We start from the raw sequence: 22419 nt of genomic DNA on the forward strand, positions 1-22419 counted from the left end.
ACCTCCCTGAACTCACTTATTAACTCTATAGTTTCTTGTTAGATATATTAGATGGTTTGTATTTAAGATCATGTTTTCTATGAATACGGATAGCTTAACTTCTTTCTAACTTGTATGTTTTTATTTCACTTTCTTGCATGGTGGCTTTATCTAAGACCTCCAGGCAGAAGTGGCAAGAGAAAACTTCCTTGTTCTATCTCTGCTCACATAGTGGAAGCATCTGGGTGTTCCCAACCAGCCCTTTTCAGGTTGAGGACCTGCTGTGCTGTTCATTGCCTCCTAACAGTATCCTAACTCAGAATGTTGCATTTTGTTAACTATCTTTTTTGTATCCATTGAGATGTTCATATATGTCCCCCTTTTCTTCCATGAGTATGATGTAGTCTATTGGTCTTTTGAATACTGAATCGTCATTGCATTTTTCAAATACTAAACCATGCTGGTATAAAGCTCACTTGGACATGTGTGATTCTGTTTCAGACCAATTGGGTCTTGATACCAAAACCAGACAAACACACTGCAGGAAAAGAAAACAAAAGATTGATATTTTTATGAATGTAGGTATTAAAAATCATTTACAAAATAGCATCAAATACAACTTATAAATGAGAGTGAAAAGGAAATTAAATAAAATGAGGAAATGTTTACATGGACAAAATATGATGAACTGAGAAATAGGATGGACACAACAATCCTTTCACTTGTGAGACCATTCATTCATTCATTCATCCATTCATTCATCCTCAATGTGAATAGCATTGACATCTGCTCACTGGAATGTATGGGCTTTTCCTCCCAGAAACAGTATGTGGGCATTCCTTTAATCTCCTCACTGCACAGAACATGATTCAGCTCTTACTCTCATTTTGGGTACTAATTAAATCTCCTCATTGTTTCTGTTTACAACTATTGGTCAAATGCGATGGTAATGTGTTGATAATTAACATTTAGCACAGTATGTTTGATAACTTGTCTTTGATGTTAGAATTTTTTCAGTTTCTTATCTTTCTCAGTTTTCTGTGGGAATTGCTTCTATAGTTCTTCAATTCACAAGTCTTTTTTTTTTAAAGCTATTTTATCATCTGTTGTCATGATTTCGTGGCTTTCTTTTGTATCAACCGGAAAACTCAGTAAGCCAATGGCAGTGGCACTGCTTGTTAGCCCACCAGTTCACACTTTCTCCATGACACCTACAGCCATTGTGTCATTACGATCCACCTGCTGACCTAAAGCCAATCATGTTGATAACTGTAACTTTTTGACATGCATTTGCTCCACTTCTTTCCTACTCTTTTTAAATAAGGGTTTTAAGGAGGGTTAGGTGTGTAGTACATGCTTATAATCCCAGCACTGAGGCTGAGGCAGGAGTGGATTCCAAACCTGCTTGGGTCACACTGAATATCTGTCTAGCCAGGACTACACAGCAAGTTCCTGGGGCAGGGGAAGGCCTGAGGGAATATCGTTTGTTTGTTTTTCCTGAGCTCAGAATAGGGATATCAGTTTCTCTGTATTTTGTTTATAGAAACAGCGTTGACAAACATCACATTCAATTTTACTAAGTGTGTGGGTTATCCTTCTGTGAGGAGCACAAAGGCTTTTGTGGAAATGCCTTCCAAATAATTGCTGAGATTAACAGCCTCCATTTTTCCTAGCATCTCTTATGAGAGAAAAAATAGGAAGAAGGAAACTGCTTCAGTGGGTGTTGGAGCACAAGTTTTTTTCTGGGCTCCCATGATGCGTAACCTTGCTTTCCTGTCAGCCTCTTGTTGTTGGCGTGCTTGTGCTGTAATCAACATTCTTCCTAAGTTTATTCATTCCTGTCAGGATACATAATTACCACAGTAAAGTTATTATTTTTTTCAATGCCTGCTTAGTTGATTCTGTGGGCCAAGTTTTCCTGATGTTCTTGTTCTCCACCCTCTGGCTCCTACAACAGGAGGAATTCAACTCCTGATCCCTAAGCTTCTAGCTCCCAAGTACTAGGGTTGCGGGCATGTACTACTGGGCCTGACTGAGCCATTAAACAGTCCCTGATGTAGACCACGTACTCTTCTGAAATTGCAAAAGCTATCTCAGGTCTCATAAGGCTGACAGTCGGGAAATACCATAGGTGTCTGAGAAAAAAAAGTAATATATCTAGTGATGATCAGGGCTTCAAGGGAAAATGAGGAGTCATAGAGGGTTGGGAAGATGTTACACCACCATGGTCAAGGAGTACTGTTTGACTTGGAGTGTTGACTAAGCTCTTTGGATGATTAGTGAGCACAAGGGTGTAGCTGGAGATGATCAGTGCTTGATGATGACTACATGTGCATTTTTTCTACTGAGTAGAAAACATTTTGAATGTTTGCAACACAAAAAAAGGATAGAATTGGCTCAGCCAGCAAAGTGCTTGCCAGATCCTCTGAGCTCATGTAATAGGAGCTTGGCATGGCAGTGCATACCTGTGATTCTAGCAAAGTGGAGGAGGAGACCAGAGGGTCCTTGAAGGTTACTGGTCAGTCTGGAGGGCCTACTTGGTGAGTTTTAGGTCAAATAAAAGACCTAGTCTTAAAGAACAAGATGGAAGATCAGCCAAGGTTAGTCTCTAGCCTCCACATGCACCATGTGCACATGTATGTTTATCATTACCTCTGCACACATGTATGCATAGAAACTTGTATACATACACCCAAAAGAAACAATGATAAACAAGTCTTTGTTTAGCGTCACTGAGACAAATTCTAAATTGGATTTTAAAAAAATGTGTTTCCAACAGTTTCTCTGATAGAGGTTATCTCAAAGTAGTGTGAATACTACTCGTTTTGAAATGGAGATATGTTGTCTGTTTGTCTGTTTGTTTGAGAAATTTGTAGGAGTGGGTGGCATTGGGCAGAGGCTCATCTCAACAGACTGCGAGACAACTGTCATTGGGAATTGTTTAGTTACTTTTCTCATTGTTGTGGCCAATTTTCTGACAAGGAGCAGCTTTATTTTGGAGAGGTTGGCAGGACTGGACATGTAACAGATCTTTGTGAAGTGTAAGCTTTTCCTATCTCACACACCTCTGCGTGATATCACGCACTGTGCTGACTGCCTGCATCCTACTTCATTTGTGTCTGTCAGACATCTCACGGTTCCTGTCTAGCTTGAATGACTTGAAACTGCTTCCTAGGTACACTTCTTTTGGCTTTTGTTGTCAGGTTGGGAGCTCTTTCCTGCACAGCCTCTCAGCACCCTGTCCTCTCTTTCACTGGTTTCCTCACAGTGCATGTGTTAAACATGCCGGAGAGCTCGAGTTGCTCAAGTGTAGCATGAACAAATGAGCAGTGGCTGTTGCCTTGGTAGCTGCTGTGCGCTCAATGAGTGTTCTCTTCTGCCCTGCATGGTTTTGACCTTCTGTATTTTGACTATGTGTTTGTATTTTGGCAAGGTTTTCAAAAATGTCATTTTCTCACATGCTCAAATGTATTTCCCTTTGGTTCTAGTTGTGGAAATGGATGAGAACAATGGGCTTTGCCTTGTAGAACTGAACCCTCCTAACCCCTGGGACTCTGACCCCAGGTCTCCTGAAGAATTAGCTTTTGGGGAAGTACAGGTAAGCAAACATTAATGCTATAACATTCTCAATAACAAAATGAAACTAAGATGTCACTCATGCATATATTTGCATATCTTTCATACATATGAAATTATATATTATATATAATATTTGCTATTATATATATTTATATATCAGAAAGTATTTTTACTGCCTGAACATTTGTGGATAAGATAGTGTCAGTCAGTGCTTTGATGATAGAATCCTTGAAGCTGAGAACTTCAAGAGTATGGTGTTTGTATGCACCCAGCTCTGGTGAGTGCTTCAGGGTAGGTGGACTCACCATAGCAGGAGTGTGCATGAAACTATCCTGTCATACATGCAGAACAAGGACTGGAGGGAGGTGCCAGTCCTCCCATGAAAACTCATTCTCAACGGAACTGGCCGATCCTGAGATATATATTGATCTCTTCTAAAAGCTCTGCCAATAATGAATTCATTACCTTATATTAGGCTCCACCTCTTAAAGACCCAAGCACTGTAACATACCCACAGTGGGCACTAAGTTTCAAGCACATGAACCTTTTGGGGAGTAAACTGCATTCCCACTGCAGCAGATACCAAGTTGTATATTTTTGCCCGTCATCCTGAGATCTTCACAAGTCTTTTACACAGGTTCTATCTTCAGAGCGCTTTCCTCTAAGGGAAACACCTCAGAAGTTTGGGGAAGACAAAAAAGCAAAATTAAATAATTTTTTTCCGAATGTTTAGGAAGCTGTGTGCATTTGGACAGGGTTTTTTCTCCTTCATTTTGTTTTGTTTGAAACAAATGAAACTCCCCTCAGACAGGAATACTAACAACTCCCTTGTTTCCTGGCTGTCCCTGGCTCCTCACATGAAATTCCTGTTGCAGTATCTCTGCTTCTCTGTGCTCCGTGGCTGTGCCTGGCAGGAGGGTGGGGGTGAGGACCAGGTCTGGAATTCCCCCACCTGCGCCTGTTTGGAAATCATTGTTGATACCATTCTCAGCCCTTGGCACCCTACAGCATGAGTAAATGGGCAATGTAGAGCCCAGCTAACTTGGCTTCAGTCCAGTCTGTCCAGCTGTGCCAACCCACCAAACTAATTAGGAATCGTGTAATCGATACTCCTCAAAGCCACGCTGGCATGCCAAGTCCCCCAATGCTTGTGCTAACATCGCTCACTGATAAACACATCAGAGCTGGTTTAAAGAGAATAAAATCTGGTGCATCCGTTGATTTAATGTGAAGCACCAGGCACTGGAGTCCATGTGGACAGTCTGTGGAGGGTCTTGTGTTCTGTCAGTGTGTGTGTCTGTAGTTGTAGTGGAACCAGAGCTGGCCTGACCTTGTCAGAAACAGCCCGAGCCTTGTACTCCATTGCTGCTGACCATAACAGGGACCTCACTCTAATCCAACAGATAACATATCTCACTCATGCCTGCATGGACCTCAAGTTGGGAGACAAGCGGATGGCGTTTGATCCTTGGTTAATTGGCCCTGCTTTTGCCCGAGGGTGGTGGTTGCTACACGAGCCTCCATCGGACTGGCTGGAGAGACTGTGCAAAGCAGACCTCATTTACATCAGCCACATGCACTCAGACCACCTGAGGTAAAGAAGCGACATACCCAACTCTTAAGAGAACAATGGCTGAACTGGAGGCATCAGTGGGATCTTTTGGTTGTTGCTTTATTTCTTAGACAGGATCTATGACGTTCAGGCTGGTCTTGAACTTGCTTGTAGCTGAGAACTCCTGTCTGACGGTTATCCTGCCACTTCCAAGTACTGGGATTATAGACATGTGCCACTATGCTCTGCTTAGAAAACATTTGTAGATGGTCCTGCATTCTGACTTGTTCCATTAGGACTATGAAAAAAGAAGAAAACTACAAGTAAAGTTTTGTATATGTACCACAATTCTAATTTTAAAATGCTTCCACCAAGTGAGGAAGAAGCCGTTATGGAAAGCAGAGTGCTTGATTGATAACTTCTCACAGACCTCCACTCTCTGCCCATGATCAGGAACAGGCATAAAGCTCATCAGAGTGGCCTTGTTTTTGTTCAAAATTTATAGCATAAAAACACACACACACACACACACACACACACACACACACACACACACACACACACACACACTAGAAGGGACCAGTAGTAATCTCAGCTGAGGAAGGAAGATCAAGAATTCAAGGCCAATGTGGGCTTCATAAAAACACTGTGCCAAAAATGACAAACAGGTACCTTTAAAATAAAGGACCAATATTATGGGTATTGAACACATGTTGAGCCTCCCTCATTAAAACACAGGAGTGCCACAGGGAGTCACAAGTGAGAGTAGGAACTAGTGTCCCAATAAAACTTTAGTGATTGATATAATTCCCATGGATCATAAAATATTATTACCTTTATCTTATCTTGTAAGGCTGTACATAGAAGCAGGGATCAGGCCAAGCTCATGCACTGTTTTGCCAAACCCTGTTCTTCATTGTTTATTGAAATAGAGCCTTGCTGTGCACCCACGCATATCTGGGTCTTCCTGTCTTAGCCTCCCATGCACTAGGGTTACCATCCCTCACAACCATGTCCTGCTCTAGTTTTTCCCCTTTTGTAAATGTCACACAGTACATCCTGACTACAGCCTCCCCTCCTTCCACACCTCCTAGTCCCCAGCACCTACCACCTCCCCTGACCCTGCAGATCCACTGCTCCTCTGCCTCCCTTCAGAAAAGAACAGGCTTCCTAGAGATATCAACCAAACATGGCATAACAAGATAGAATACGATTAGACACAAACCCTCATATCAAGTCTGGACAAGGCAACCCACTGGTAGGAAAGGGCTTCCAAGGATAGACAGAAGAGTCAGAGTCAACCCCACTGCCACTGTTAGGAGTCCTACAAGAACACAATGCTACATGACCACCTTACATACATACATACATACATACATACATACATACATACATACATACATACATGTGTGTGTGTATGCATGCAGAGAACCTAACTCTGTGCTTGCTGTTTCAATCTCTGTGAGCCCCTATGAACCCTGCTTAGTTGATTTTGTAAGCCATATTCTCCTTGTGTCCTCAACCCCACTAACTCCTACAATCCTTCCTCCCTTTTCTGCAAGATTCCCCTAGCCTCACCTAATGCTTGGCTGTGGGTCTTTGCATCTGCTCCCATCAGCTGCTAGAGGAAGCCTCTCTGATTATGATTTGGGTAGGCATCAATCTATGAGTCTAACAGAGTATCACTAAGAATCAATCTTTCTTACTTCCTTACTTATTTACTTACTTTTTTCCAGTTGTGTTTGGTTCTATCCTAAGTACCATCCAGGTATGGGCTCCCTCTCATAGTATAATTAGCCCAGTCATTGGTTGACCACTCCCACAAGCCCTGAGCATTGCCCCCAACACATCTTACTGGCAGGAAAGGTTGTAGGTCTAAGGTTTTGTGGCAGGGTTGGTGGTCCCAGTCCCACCACTGGAAGCCTTGCCTGATTTCAGAAGATGGCAGGTTCAGACTCCATATCCTTGCTAGGGTTACCCTCATAGGTTCCAGAAAGTTCCTACTGCACTAGGTTTCTGTACTACATTCCAAACACCCCCAATTCCAGTCACCTTTCCCTGTACTCTCTCCTTCCACCTCTACCTCCCCCAGTTCACCTGCAAAATCTAGGGAGACCATGTGTCTGTCCCCACTGAAGGGCCAGGTGAAGACCAGTGTCAGGGTCTCCTGGGCAAAGTTGTTACACACTAAGGACAGGGTCATAACACGCTCATTCTCCCTCCCTCCCTTTCCTTGGCAAACCCCTTCTCCTTGTGATTCTGAGTCAATTAGTAACTACTCTTGTCATTCACCCCGATCTTATTGTCTGACCTTTACTTTTTAGGTAAAACTTCCCTGAGTTATAAAAGTGAGGGGGAAACAGTGTGGTGTAGTGAATAGGGTTCAAAGATGTCATTTCATAACATCATTATAGTATCATTACATGATATTAGCAGATAATAAGAAATATCAGTTATATTATAGCATTCGTTACTTTCCCGTTGTGATAAAACACTGTGACCAAGGCAACTTATGGGAGATAGGATTTATTTGGGTTTATGGTTCCAGAGCCTTTGAGTTTATCGTGAGGTGGGGTGGAGGAGGGATGACTGTTGAGGTGGTTGAAGCCACAAGCAGATGGCTCATGTATTGAACTAAGAGCATGAACAGAGAGAAGCCCCCCCCCCGACATACTTCCTAAGCCTCCCCAAACTGCTGCCGACTGGGGACCAAGCATTCAAATGTCCAAGACTCGATGGCTGCAGTGTGCCTTTAATCCCAGCACTTGGGAGGCAGAGGCAGGCAAATGAGTCTCTGTAAGTTCAAGATCAGCCTGGCCTAGGGAGTGAGTTTCAGGACAGCCAGGGCTGCTACTCAGAGGAACCCTATCGCAAGCAAGCAAACAAGCAAACAAGCAAGCAAACAGAAACCAATTAAAAAAAAATATCAAATGCCCAAGACTATAGGGACATTCTCATCCATACCACCACAGTCATAAAAACAGTAAATATCTCTTTTGGGGTCATTTTTTCTTAATTCTCGTTATGATGCAAGGTGTATTTTCTGACCTCAGAGATTGAAGGCAGGTTAAAAGAATCCTGGAGTTTTTACATCTTTTGCTTAGAGGATGAAACCTGCTCCCTCCCCATTTCCTCTCCCTGCCTCACGAGTTCTGCTTATTTTTGTAGCTCTTCAGAGGGTTTAATGTTAGATTTTGTTTATGCTTACGGCAACATATTTCATTTCATATGATAGTCTGGTTTTTTTATGTATTTGTCTGTAGGAGGTTACAGACATGTAGTACCATGCCTAGACACTGGCCGGATTATAAAACTAGAAAATGGACATGTTGAAGTTAGAAACTACCTTCTAATAGAAGCAGTGCTGGGTTTGGTCAGAGAAAACAAAGTTTGAACACCAATTTATTGGTTTTTTATTAATATGTTTTCTCATCTATGAAAACAAAAATCCTCAGAGTACATAAGACCCAAGCTACTGACTGCAGGGTATGGTGCCTCACGCCTGTAATCCTAATACCCAAAAGGCTGAGTTAGAAGGAATTTTAAGAAGTTCAGGTCAGCTTGGCTACACAGTGAGACCCTACCTTAAAAATAAAACAAAACAAAAACAAAAATAATAAAGCCCACACACAGTAGGAAAAGAATTAAAACAATGTGGAAACTCACGGCAGTGAACTTGTTTGTGACAGAATGTGACAGACCTAACCACTTGCTCATCTTTCTGCTGTATCCCACAGTGATACATCAAAGCCATTTTAAGTAATTAATGCTCAGTCGAAATGATAGTTGCCTTCATGTATATAAGCAGCTGAAAAGACCTGGGTGCCTGGTTCTGTACAATTGAGCTTCCTAGAATGCTGGATGGTTTTCATCTCTGTTACATTTTATTATATGACCCTTCTAGTAACTCGAGTTCTCCAAAGGATAAATAATGTCAGTGTAACCATCAGCCTTTAGAAAAAATGGTGGTGACTCATAGGAGCAGGGGCGGGGGAGGGGGGAGTCGCCACCCCTGGGCTGGTGGTTCTGGGTTCTTTAAGAAAGCAGGCAGAGCCAAGTGATAGTGGTGCATGCCTTTAATCCCAGCACTCAGAGGCAGAGGCAAGTGGATCTCTAAGTTCAAAGTCAACCTGGTCTACAGAGTAAGTTTCGGGTTAGCCAGGTCCACACAGAGAAACCCTGAGTGCTGTGTCCTCTGTCTTACTGAGAGCGGCTACTTAGGAAGATCATGAAGATGTTCATCTTACAGCAACATCTGCCTGACTCTCTCATGACTTCCGGCCTTACCATTGGAAGCAACACTGGTGTGGGACATGGAATCACACACTTGGCTGATGTCTGCTCTGTGGTTTGTTAGTATGTCCAAGCCATGAAGTAAGATCCTCTGGGATGCAGCCGTGAGTGTGAGCAGGAACCTTGTCTGGACTGCCATGAAAGGCTGGTTTCCACTCCTTCCCTCTCAGTCAACAGGCCGTTCTTTTGCTGGTGAATCCTGGTTTATTACCTTTCACCTTCCCACCTCTCTGGTCTAGTTACCCTACCCTGAAGCAGCTTTCCCAGAGACGACCAGACATCCCCATTTATGTTGGTGACACAGAAAGGCCTGTGTTTTGGAATCTCAATCATAGCGGTGTCCAATTAACTAACATCAACGTGGTTCCATTTGGAATATGGCAACAGGTAAGAGATCTGTTTGCTTTCTTACTATGCTTTCTGAGGTGACATTTATAGAGTGTGCCTCATGTTGTTGGTACATGAAATACAGTGAATATCACCAGTATCGAAGCTTCAGTTTGGGACATAACTGTCTTTGCTTAAAGCTCACATTTCCACTAGCAAATGTATAACCTTATGAAATAGGCTAGTAAGCCCAGTTCCAGATAAAGGCTTTCTTTTCCTTTAAATTTTGGTTTGATTTGCCAATTTTTCTCAAAATGACAACCTTCTCAAATATCAAGGCCAAGCTGACCCACAAAATGGTTTTATTGTTGGATTGTAGGTAGACAAAAATCTTCGGTTCATGATCTTGATGGACGGCGTTCATCCTGAGATGGACACGTGCATCATCGTGGAGTACAAAGGTACCTTCCTATCCCCAAAAGCAATGGAAAGGGAAATGCACCATGGGTAGGAAAGACGATGTCTAAAACCTCAGGCTATGCTCATCTTCTGTCTCCATTTTCAAAGAATACCGTACGTTATGCTCTTGTCTTTGGAAAATGAACCTTTTAGATTTTTTTCAAATGAAAACTTGCCAGTAATTAAGAGTGCATTGCTTTTAGCACAAGGGAACCAATATTTACATCGTTTCAAAAACTACTGTTACTTTAGTGTTGAATAAATGTCATGAGTCCCTTTCACCATGTTGCTGGGTGTGGTGATATACACCTGTCATCCCAGCAGTCAGGAGGCAGAAGCAGGAAGAACAGGAATTGAGGGTCATGCTCTGACAAACAGTACAAGACCCTGTCTTAAAGAGCAAAGCAGAACAGAGCAAGACAAAACAAAAGGAAAGAAAAAATAAAAAATTATGACTGGAAAATTTCATCATGAGTGAGGCATGGTCTTAGTTACCCAGTAGTCATTTGGAAAACAATTGTGCATAGATTTTTGCCAGAGATAAGGACATCTTCGTTGAACTTCTAACCTTTAGACTCTGACAGCTTCCTCTTTGTTTGATTGTTGAGTTTTGGGGTTTTTTGTTTGTTTTTTTTGGGGTTTTTTTTTGCGTGTGTGTGTGCGCGTGTGTGTGTGCGCGCGCGCGCGCGCGCGCGTGTGTGTGTGTGTGTGTGTGTGTGTGTGTGATCAACAGAATTAGATTATACAGACTGCACTGTATAATCATATAATCTTGATCATTCAAACCAGAGCCTTTGAGATTTCATGTTATTTCCCCACAGGTCATAAAATCCTCAACACAGTGGACTGCACCAGACCCAACGGGGGAAGGCTGCCTGAGAAAGTTGCTCTAATGATGAGTGATTTCGCTGGAGGAGCATCAGGCTTTCCCATGACTTTCAGTGGCGGAAAATTTACTGGTAATAATTTTTTTTTTTTTTTTTTTTTTTTTTTGGTTCTTTTTTTTTTTCGAGCTGGGGACCAACCCAGGACCTTGCGCTTCCTAGGCAAGCGCTCTACCACTGAGCTAAATCCCCAACCCTGGTAATAATTTATATCCTAGCAATACTGAGCATTAGGCGTGGTGCTTCGATGGATGCTTTGAGAAGAAGAAGCACAAAGATGCCTGGCATGTGGTTCCTGCTTGAAGGAGTGTTCGTTGTCAGACAACCAACCTTGTGAACTACAGACACTACAAACTGGTGGGGGGGCTAAGAAAGACGGCTGCTGAGTATCACGGTGTGGAGCCCAGAGTGGGATGAGGAAGGATGTGATGGCCAGCTCTGGCCTCCATGCTTTTAGGGAGAGGTCAAGGATGTAGTGTGTGGGACTCGGTATGGCTGCTTCCTAACAGTCCTGTGGAGTGCTCATGGGTAGTACAGGCAGAGCAGGGCATTCCACAGGGTAGATTCCCACCTAGGGGCTCTTCTGCTTTGGCTCCAAGGGTGATGCTGGGGTTCGTGTGAGGAAAGTATGCATGAGACAGTTCATTCGGTTTCGTATCCTTGTACCACCTCTCTGATGCTGTATGCTGCAACTCTAGCCCCTGTTTAATCCTAGATTTCTTTGACCAATGCCTCCCTGGGTGCTCAGTCAGCCTTCTTTGCTGCCCGGTGGTGTCTTCGGGCTAGAGCTCCTGGTCTACTCCTGGCCCAGCTTGTTACATTGACTATTTTCATTCTTTGGAGTCCTCTTGCTGCTAAACTCTGAATGACCAGCAATTTCCCATGGATGCAATCAGCTACTGTCTGTTCCTTGACTGCCCTGTCCTCCTCACCCCACCTCTGCACTGACACTCCCCATCTTACTGCCCTGCTGTGCTCTTCATATCACTTTATATAATTATTTATATAGCTTGTTTCTCCTTTTAAAACACGCTTCTCTTGCTAAGAAAATGTTTCCTTGGCAGCACTTCCCTTTTCTTGTTTATAGGATTTATAGTCCCACTCAGTATTGTCTGCTTAGTGGCCCAGAGATCACAGAAGGTATGTAATAAAAACACTGGGCGGGGAGCAGGGCTGAGGGGAGAGAGAGAAGGAGACTTTGTGAGGTGTCTATAATGATTCCATTAACAGAGGAGGAGACAGAAGTCAGCTAATCTACTCAATTCTGTAAGAGGTGGACAGGGCTTGGCTCCTATGTGTGACTAACATCTGTGCCTGTGATTTTAGACACTGCGAGTTGTCAGGCTATAAAAAATAGATTTCAGTTTCATAGCACACCAGGTGGTAGTGCACACTAGTAAAAGGTTAATGACTCTAGGAGTTACAGTGGTATAGAATGGGCTTGCCACAAAGGAACGCTATCCACACTGAGCCCTGTACTCAGCTAGACTCTCCAAAAATACAAGCAAGCAGCGAGCTTGGGACCAGTGGCTAGTCTCCTGGTAAATATTCAAAATTTGCTAACTCAAGCTGAGGACACATCTCCATCAATGTCATGGGATTTATTCCACTTCTGTCTTACTTGTCTCTCTCCTTTTTTTCTCCCAGGCAAGCCCCTTTCAAGTAGAGCAAGATTTATTAAACTTCTCCATTTGTGATCCCTTGGCACCAGAAAAATTTTTACGCAACCTTAGGCATATAAATATGTAAAATCAGTAGAAAATCAAGTTTTTACTGATAATAAATGATAAACAAATTGATTTTAAAATAATTCTTTACTATGCATATAATTTAGTATTTGCTAAAGACAAAAGCAAATTTGTATGGTACAAATTGGATGTACTTATTTTTTTATATAAAGAATTGAGTCTTGGATGAGCATTTGATACAGTAAGATGTGGGGTATCTCCAGCAGTTTTCAAAGTTGATTGATATTTTGATTTTATGATCAATTCTGAGAATTCCATTTACATAAATATATATAATTATACAGCACAACTGTGTTTAGGGCCGTTTAATAAGCTTTAAGAAATACTGTCCTGATCCCAAGTTAAAATTCATTGAACTATGAAATTTTGTAAAACACAAGTCAACAACTCAAACAGCAATCTTTAAAAATAAAAGATTCTAGCACAGTACAACCCAACAGTAGATTAATTTGGTATATTCTGAGGGAGGATGATAAGAAAATATCATCCTTTTTTTCCATAATTAAACCATTTTGTTTCTGTAAGGGCAGAAAAGGGGGTCGGGTGGTAAATGACACAGTTCGTAGCACATAATAGCTTTGAATGTGTGACAAGGGCACACATAACTGATTGCTGTTGTGTCACATGACAACATGTATAGTGTAAAACACTCCTGTTGGATGCTCAGAACCAAGGCTGCAGAAATATTATATGATGCCCAGTGATGTCACAAGGCCAGCGGTACCACTATGTGTTTCATTTTTAATTAAATTTACTAGTCAGATCCTCAGAAAACTGACTGCTGCTGATTTTCCTGGGTCCTGCACATTTAGTTACACATCCCCATGTGGGGTCATGACCCACTTTAAGGAGGTAGGAACCAGGGATTCACTTTCTGACTGGAGGACACTAACCCCGAATCTGTCTCTGCAGAGGAATGGAAAGCCCAGTTCATTAAGGCAGAAAGAAGAAAACTTCTGAACTACAAAGCTCAGCTGGTGAAGGATCTGCAGCCTCGAATCTACTGCCCATTTGCTGGGTACTTTGTGGAAGCTCACCCATCTGACAAGTAGGGGTCAACATTTCATTCAATATTTTTATATATGACTTAGTGTCTGTCAAATGAGTGACTGTGCTATATGTCCATTGTGCAATGCGAAAAAGATTGTGGGAATCCAAAACATCTATCTCTATCTTTCTCTCTCTCTCTCTCTCTATCTGTGCATGCATATGTGCATGTGTATGTGCGTGCGTGTGTGCATGTTTGTAGGGAAGGTGCATATATATTTGTGAGGAAGTGGAGGCCAGAGAACATCTTTGGATATCTGTTTCTTGGGTGACATCTTCCTCTTTTTGAGACGAGGCCTCTCACTAGCCTGGAACTCAAGAAGAATAGGTTGGTCATCTGGCCAGTAAGTATCAGGGATCTGCCCATTTCTGTCCCTAGCACTGGGATTACAAATGTGTCACTGAGTCTGGCTTTTCTCCTACGAGTTCTAATGATCAGAGTCTGGTCCCCACTTGTCCCCACAAGTACTTTACTTATCTATTCTTCCAGCCCAAGCATCCACAGCCTTTTAACCAGTTGTCAACAGAGGTGAATCAGAGGCCCCAGAATTAGGACACGGAGACAATGGTTGAAGGATCCCTCAGGAAGGCAAGAGGTAACCAATAGCTACTAAGCATGTGCCAGGTGGCAAATTGGGGCCTTTTAATTAACTCATCAAAGTAATTCCCCCAGAGACACTCTAAGTCTCAGATGGTGAGAGTTCACCTTTATGACCTCAGTTTAGCCTGCTTACCTCTGTAAAGTCGTTCTCTCCTCTCCGAACAAAGGTCACACTCTGTGGAACTTGGGTGTATAGCTGATATATCTTTTCTGAGAGGGACACAACTCAACCTGAACCAACTCATGTTAAAATCAAAACTTTTCACAACTTGTCAATAACTACCATTTTATTTAGTTTCTAAAATAATTGATGTGAAAAGGTTCTTTATTATTACTTAATTTTTTCAATGGAGTGTGTGTGTGTGTGTGTGTGTGTGTGTGTGTGTGTGTGTGTGTGTGTATGGGAGCCCACATACAAGTAGTGATCAGGGGACAACTTTAAGAAGTCAGTTCTCTATTTTTACAATATGAAATCTGGGGCTTAAACTCAGGTCATGGGGGTTGGGGATTTAGCTCAGTGGTAGAGCGCTTGCCTAGCAAGCACAAGGCCCTGTGTTCGGTCCCCAGCTCCTAAAAAAAGAAAAGAAAAAAAAAACTCAGGTCATTAGGATAAGAAACAATGCCCTTGTGTTCAGAGCCATCTTGCTGGCCTAAGGTTTGTTTCCAATCAGTAGCATCACAGTTGACCGAAATATTCCAAGTCAGGGCTGAAGCACACTCTGTTAGTCTTGGTACTTTAGAGTCAGTTTCGCACATGGTATTCCTTTGACATCGATGTTCATGTCACCAGTTGAGACAGAATAAGCCAGCTTACTTCCAGGCAAACAATTTTAGAAACCCATATAATTTTGTTTCAAAAATCAAATGAATTCAGAAAAAAATGAGGTAATTTTGTCAATGTGTATCTGAATATTAACACAAAGATAACTTTTCTTGTACTAGATTTTGGTATCGAAAAACCTTTAAGTATAGCTTGATCAACAAACATATAAATCTAGTTTTGAACCATAAGTTTTATGTCATCTAAGTATAGATCAAGTATTTCTGATAGAAATTATTGTCTGAATTCATATAACTTAAATATACAAAATATGTAAAATATGTAAACAGGATCTATGGATCAACTAATATATACTTTTTTAATTTAAAAAATTAACTGAGCAAGCGAAGAGTTGGCTCACATGATGAAGCACTTGCAATATAATCTTAAGGGCCCGAGTTTGGATTTCTAACCCTCACATTAAAAAAACAAACAAATAAACAAACAAACAAAAAAAAAACAGGTATGGCAGTACACACTGCAATCCCAGTGCTAGAGAAGTAGAGACAGGAGGATTCCTGGGCTCAGTGGCCTGTCAATGTAACAGAACCAATGAGTGACAGTGCTTCAAAAGCTAAGGAGGAGAATTGTTGAAGAAGACAGCCAATATTGACTTTGCCTTTACACACCCTCACACATGTACCTCCACACACAGTGCATACACATGCAAATACACACAGAACATGCAAAAGTGACAGGAAAGTATACACATGTATCATATAACACTATATATCTTAGTAGAGACTATAGCAGACTACCTCAGCTATGCACTACTTGGACATCTTGATAATAAAGCCATAATAGGTAGCAGAGAATTTTAGTTATCTGTAATTTATTTCTCTAAACATGAAATTTTTGATTTTAGTAGAATTGCATTCACTTCTGATTTAGTTGCTTTTCTATTGCTGTGACAAAAAAAAAAATACCATGGCCCAGGCAGTTTAGAAAAGGAAGCATTTGATTGAGGTTATAGTTTCAGAGACTTAAGACTCCATGATGGATAAGCAAAAACTTGCTGGAAGGAAGAGCTGAGCTCACATCTTGATCTACAAGTAGGAGGCAGAGAGCACTCTGGGATTGGGGCAAACCCTCAAACCCCTGATCCCCAGCAACATACCTCCTCCAACATAGCCATACCTGCCAGTCCTTCCCAAATAGGTCCACCAACTGGGGACCCAGTGTTCAAGTATATGAGCCTATAGGGTCATTCGCATTTAGTCTACCTCACCATCATTTCATTAATCACTCTACATACGTCATTCATTACACCAAGGAACTGATGTATACTGTTAATGACCGTACAGTCAATAGTCTAGTTGATAGGCTATGAGCCCAGCACAAAGTGGCCTCAGGCAGAAAAGCCTTACCCTCACTACTGTTATAAGCAGGCCTATGCACAGGGGTATGTGCTGTGGACAAAGCTTTGAGTGACTTCCTATGAAGCTTTGCTAGACCTTTATTTATGGATCATAGACTAAATTCATGATTTTAACCTAATGGATTATATCTCTAGGGATATAATCTAGCCTTGGCTAGCCTAAAACTCTCCATAGACATCCGGCTAACTTCAAACTTGTGCCAGTCCTCTTATTTTTACCTCCTTGATGCTAGGTTTACAGGATCAAGCCACCATGTCTGGATTAATTGTCATTTTTTTCTAATTAAAAAACCCATACACCCTATCTCTAGACAATCTCCTATGACACTGAGTGGGTTCTTAAATCATTTGGAATTGCTGGATAAACACAAATTGTGTTAGGGTATGTGCTCATATAGAAATCCATGTACCTTTGAAAATACACTACAAGTCATTTTTCCATAAGGAATATTATATTGACAGAACTAAAGAGCCTTGGGCCACACAGAGAGTACTGGTCCATTAGCCTCTAGTCGCCTGCATTTAACCTTGAAGGAGGAAAAGTGGGTAGGAAGGGCAGAGATGACAGAGGCAGCTAAGAAAAGCCAGACCTTGAGACTGACAGAGGGCTGGGTCTGGTCACAATGAACGGCACAGGATCAGAGGCATCATCTTCTCCTTCATGCTCTAAGTTTATAATTGTAAGAAACATCCCCAAGGTCCTCTAGGTGCCCCAAATAAAGTTTTTACTGACACCTATAACCTCCGTGCTTGGCAGGCTGAGGTAGAAGGATTGCCAGTTCTAGGTCAGCTGGGGTTATGAATTAAGAGCCTTTCTCAAACCAAACCCACACAATAACGACCAATAAAGAAAAGGAAAGGAGGTCAGAGCTCAGTAGCTGTGCGCTCGGCTGGTGTGCAGCCACACAGCAGTCAGCTAGACCCTGAGCTCTGCAGCCCCCAAGAGAGAAATGGCAACTGTGACGAAGTAGTCTCACTGGAGCAGAGGTGGGATCTGAACCACCACCCCCCTGGGATCATCCTGAGTGCTGGTCACACTTGATGTTAGAAAGCACCCAGGAAAGATGCTCTAGGCCTGTTTCCCACACTCTAATCCTTGAGCTGGAATCTGAAAAGAGCCAATAGGTCCCAGGGGAGAGGCAGGAACTGGAGTAGCAAAGACAGTCCTTGGCTCAGAGTTCAGAATGCTTTTGATATTTTAACAACTGGTATATCTAACTAGAAAATAGCAATTTTGCCCCGAAGGCAAGGGTAAAGGGTAAATGGTAAAGGGTTGTGGTAAAGAAAAGAACCTGCCAGCATTCACAGCTGTTGGCCTGCCCAACAACATAGGGACACCCAGGAAGGGGATAGAGGGCTTCCAGACTTTATCTACCACAAAACAGAAAACTAGAAGCACCTCAAACACCACCATGAATGCAGCACAGTGCACAGCTCAGGCAGGCAGTGTAGCATTGCAGAGAAGTTGATGATTCAGACTTTAGACTGCTTAGAGTTTAGAAGTATGCTGTGCTAACAGGGGAACCCGAGGCTGATATCAACCTGAACTCTAAACAGGACACAAGAGAAGTAACAGCCAAGCATTATTGTAGTTATTTTCTTGAGACAAAATCTTCCTGAGCCAGAAGAATCATGAGTTTGAGGCTAGTCTGGGCTTCATCACAGGGTGCCATTCCCAAATAATGAAGTAAACCTCAAGCTAAGACCATAGAGTCACTGCCAGACTGTCAGGTCAGTCTGGCTGTCCTTTGTCTCTATTCTCTGTGACTGTTTACTTTTCTGGATCCTGAGGTCGTAAGTCATACATTTGCTCAGTGTGTGCTGCTGCCCAGTGGGTTGACTGTGCAGAGCTCAGGTTGCCTGTGGGGGAAACTGGCTTGTGTTAACCTTTCAAGGCTGAACAGGCTCTTGGGAATAAGATTTAATGATCATTCTGGCTCAGTCCCAAATGCTAGGATTATGAGCAAGGGCCACCATGCCACACTCTGAGCTTCAGTTTTCTCAAAAACATAGCATTTCTTGCTCTCTACTCAAGACCGCCTAAGAGTGGTGTTGAATGCTTGTTAAGAAAGGACGCATTGCTAGGGTAGGGGTAGAGTAGGAGTGGGTTCAGAATCTAGGAGAATCAGAAAAAGCAGGAGAGCCTTCTGAGTCTGGAAGGTTTCGTTTCTTTTGGTTCTTTCCTTTTCACTTGCCAAGTCCCCAGGCAACTCTGCTGCAGTCACGAGGCTGCCTTAATGAAACCCCAGGGGAAAAGCCTTGTCTCAGGTCGGAAGGACTTTGATTGAAAGAGAGCAGAGAGAATCCTGCTGCTCTTTCTTTCCTTACCTCAACTTGCTCCACCTCCCTTCCCTGTTTGCTCTTTTGGAGACAGAGTCTGATGTAGTATCCCAGTCCAGCCTTGAACTTGTAGTAAACCTTGCTCCAGCTTTCCTATGACTCAGAGGGGCCACTGCGTCTTGCTGTGGCTGTTTTCTTTCTCTAACACTTGGCCCCAAAGTAAATGGAATTCTTAGAAAGTACTCATCCAGTTGGGGAAACCGAAGCCCTGGCTTCTCAGTAAAAGATTATCTTCTACTGATCGATCATTTGACATTGACAAAGAGCAGACACTCAGGAAACAAGAAAGTATTGGAGAATGTTTCAGGGAGGGTACTTATGAAAATGAACCAGAAGAACAAGTAAACTCTAGAGCTCGACCCTTGATTGTACTTTGTGACCATAAGCAGGAGGTCAAGTCTCTGCCACTCAGCCTTGTGCTACACATGTGGCCCCATGCTGGGGACTTGGTGGCACGTGTACATGGAACAGAGCTGAAAGAGGAACTGAAATTAAAACTGCAGCCTGAGAATGGTGTTTTTGAACTTACAGCATAAACATGGCCTGTCTATATCATTTATTAAAATGAAAATCTAAGCCGAGATCACATAAAATAATTTTCAAAGGAAAGGGATAGGATTAAAAACTAAATATAAACAGGCAAACCTTACCACGTCCTGTGGGGGAGCACAATAAATAATAGATCCAAGATGACACAGATGCTGGAATTATCAGGGAAAAAAATCAAATGTCTATAAAAGGCATGGTTCAGTAAGTAATGGCAAAATCCCGTAACTGTAAGAACAGAAAGAAAGCTACTCACACAGAGAAAAGATAGAAGAACCAAATGGAAAATTTACATGCAAACTACACGGTCCACAGCGGCAAACACCTGGGAGGTGTTCCAGGACCTGATGAGTAAAGGAAGTGAACTTGAAGATAGAGCAACAGAAGCCAGGAAACCTATAAACAGGAAGAACAAGGTTGTGGCAAACAAGAGCAGGGGGCCCGTGGGACAATGGCAAATGTCAGGTATCCATAAAGAAGAGGAAGAAGGAGCAGATGGAACCAAAGTCAATAAAGGCACAAACTTAAATCCCAGAGGCACAGTAAAACCCCAAACAGTATAAACTTGAATCAAAAGAAGTCTGGACCCATCAAAACAAAACTACCAAAGCATAAAGACACGGCAATATCAAATTACCTTGATTTTTTTTATCATAGGAAGCAATTCAAATAACTGGGTTCTAAGCAGAAACAGTGATGAGTGGAAGGTCATAGAATTTTAAATGTGTTTACAGGACAAAGCAAACAAAAGAATTGCATCTAGATCCGGGAAAGAGATTCTCAGGGCAGAGAGGAAAGCAGACATTCTCAGATGAGAGGAGGGCTCTGCCAGTCACTGCCTACAGACGCCCCCTTAGAAAAATGTATGCAAAGTTCTTCAGGTAAAGAGACGTGGTTGTGAGGGAAAACAGAAATTAAAATATCTTGACATATTTAATGGACGGCTTTTCTTTCATTAGGTTCTTTAATTTGAAAGATGATATAACACCAATGTAATTGTCAGTACACAGGGATGTTACTGATTAAATTGTGTCTGTTCAACATTTTCATGTTAAAGCACTGAGCCCTGAGCAGTTCAGAATGGAACTTGCTTGAAGGCAGGGTGTGTACAAAAGTAATCCAGTTAAAGTGAATTCATGAGGGCAGACCTTAATCCAGTTGACCGATGTCCTTACAAGGCACAATTTGGTCACAGAGCCACATGAAGGAAAGATAATGTGAGACAAAGGTGAGGTGACTAAGGAATATGTGTGTGCCTGACATCAGGTCTTTAAACTGAGAGAACCCACAGCTGCAGGCGGAGGCTTCAGGATTCTTCTTTCAGTGTTTGGAAGACCAAGAATTCAAAGAATCGGGGAAGATGTTGACGTAACCCCTGTGGGTCTAATTGACATTTATAAAGAACTCATCCCAGGGTAGCAGAACATGGGCTTTTTCAAAGCAACATTAAACATCCACCCAGGATATGGATGTGAGACCATATCCTGGGTCCCACATCAAACATTAAAGGGCTTAAACAGAGGTCACACTCCGCATGCTCTGTAACCTTACTGGAATTCTGCTGGAGGTCCAAAGAGCTGCACTGTCTGCAATTGCTGAGAAAGTCAACGGCTTCCTGGTGCTCCCTGGGCCCGGGAGGAAGTCTCAAGGAAAGCTAGTAAACATTTTGCTGTGTGTAACAAATGAAAGAGCGTTTCATGATGTGTAGGATACAAACAGGGAACAGTGGTACATTCCTATACCTCAGATACCAGGGAGGCTGTGGCAGGAGAAATCCTTCGAACCAAGGTCAGCCTGGACAGCTTAGTAAGACAGTGTCTCAAGAAAGAGAAAAGTATAACAGAAAAGAGAGAACATGCACAAGGCCCTGGGTTCAATCTCTAGCAATGCAAAGCTTTCCAAAGTAACTTGGGCTGTAATCTAAGCTCCTACTGTAAAAAAGGGTCAGGGGCTGAAGCCTGGAGGTAGAACCCTTGCAGGGTAGCACACCCGAGCCAAGCAACTCCCAAATTTCAATCCCCAGATCTAAAGTTCTAAAAGTTTTAAAGAAAGGACAAGATAAGCTCACAATAGTAATGAAGGTGTAATGGATGTGAAGAGTCTGTTTCAGTAATAACGAAGAACAGAAAAACATCCTCCAGGCTTGGTAGCTTATACTTGAAACCTTAATACTGGGCAAGGGGCTGGTCATGAGTTCAAATCCAGTCTGAGTTACGTGAAACACTGTTCCCCAAAACCAAACGAAAACAAAAATGCCATTAACAACATAAAGCTTAGGAAAATGACAGAGAACAATAAAAACCAAGGGAGTAAGAAGAGACCAGTACTGCCTTCAGGAGCGACAGCTGTCTCTTCAGATGCCAAGGTAAAAAGAGACTATGAAAGACAGACACAACTAATTCTATGTATGAAAAGTCAACACCTGCAGGAAGTAGCTGATTACTTGAAAGGCACAGACCTTCAAATCTCACCCAAGAAGAAATAACCCTGTATCTATTAGAAGAAACTGGATTCATTGTTTAAAAACTCCACAGTGAAAACTCTAAGCTCAGATTACTTAAAGGATGGATACCAACTTTAATATTCATGTCCAAAAAGTCTGAGACTGTGACATCTGTTCGTTTTATTATTCCAGCATTATATTGATACATACAAGACCTTATTAGAAAACTACAAATCAATATACCTCATGAACATAGATCTTAAAGTCTTCAAAATGAACCAATCCAACGATATATAAAAAGAGTAAATAACTGACCGGCTAGAGTTTATTTTAAGAGTGCAAGGTCACTTCAGTGGATTCTAATTGCTCTAACCCTGAGTTGGAGAGGTTAGGTCAGTGGCTAAAAGCACTTGTGCAAGCATG

At 42.2% G+C, this 22419-nt stretch overlaps 1 protein-coding gene across 3 annotated transcripts in view; it reads left to right on the plus strand.

The window, feature by feature from the left end:
• LOC116883445 (cytidine monophosphate-N-acetylneuraminic acid hydroxylase) overlaps positions 1–22419 on the plus strand; it is a 57331-nt gene that overhangs the window by 8182 nt on the left and 26730 nt on the right. For all 3 annotated transcript variants that reach the window (XM_032884591.1, XM_032884590.1, XM_032884592.1), the window contains exons 4-9: positions 3468–3577; positions 4962–5152; positions 9643–9790; positions 10110–10191; positions 11011–11148; positions 13734–13869. In XM_032884591.1, the coding sequence (XP_032740482.1) occupies positions 3468–3577; positions 4962–5152; positions 9643–9790; positions 10110–10191; positions 11011–11148; positions 13734–13869 (805 nt within the window). The remainder of the gene's footprint in view (positions 1–3467; positions 3578–4961; positions 5153–9642; positions 9791–10109; positions 10192–11010; positions 11149–13733; positions 13870–22419) is intronic.

The sequence above is a fragment of the Rattus rattus genome, chromosome 14, assembly GCF_011064425.1.
Source record: "Rattus rattus isolate New Zealand chromosome 14, Rrattus_CSIRO_v1, whole genome shotgun sequence".
NCBI lineage: Eukaryota > Metazoa > Chordata > Mammalia > Rodentia > Muridae > Rattus > Rattus rattus.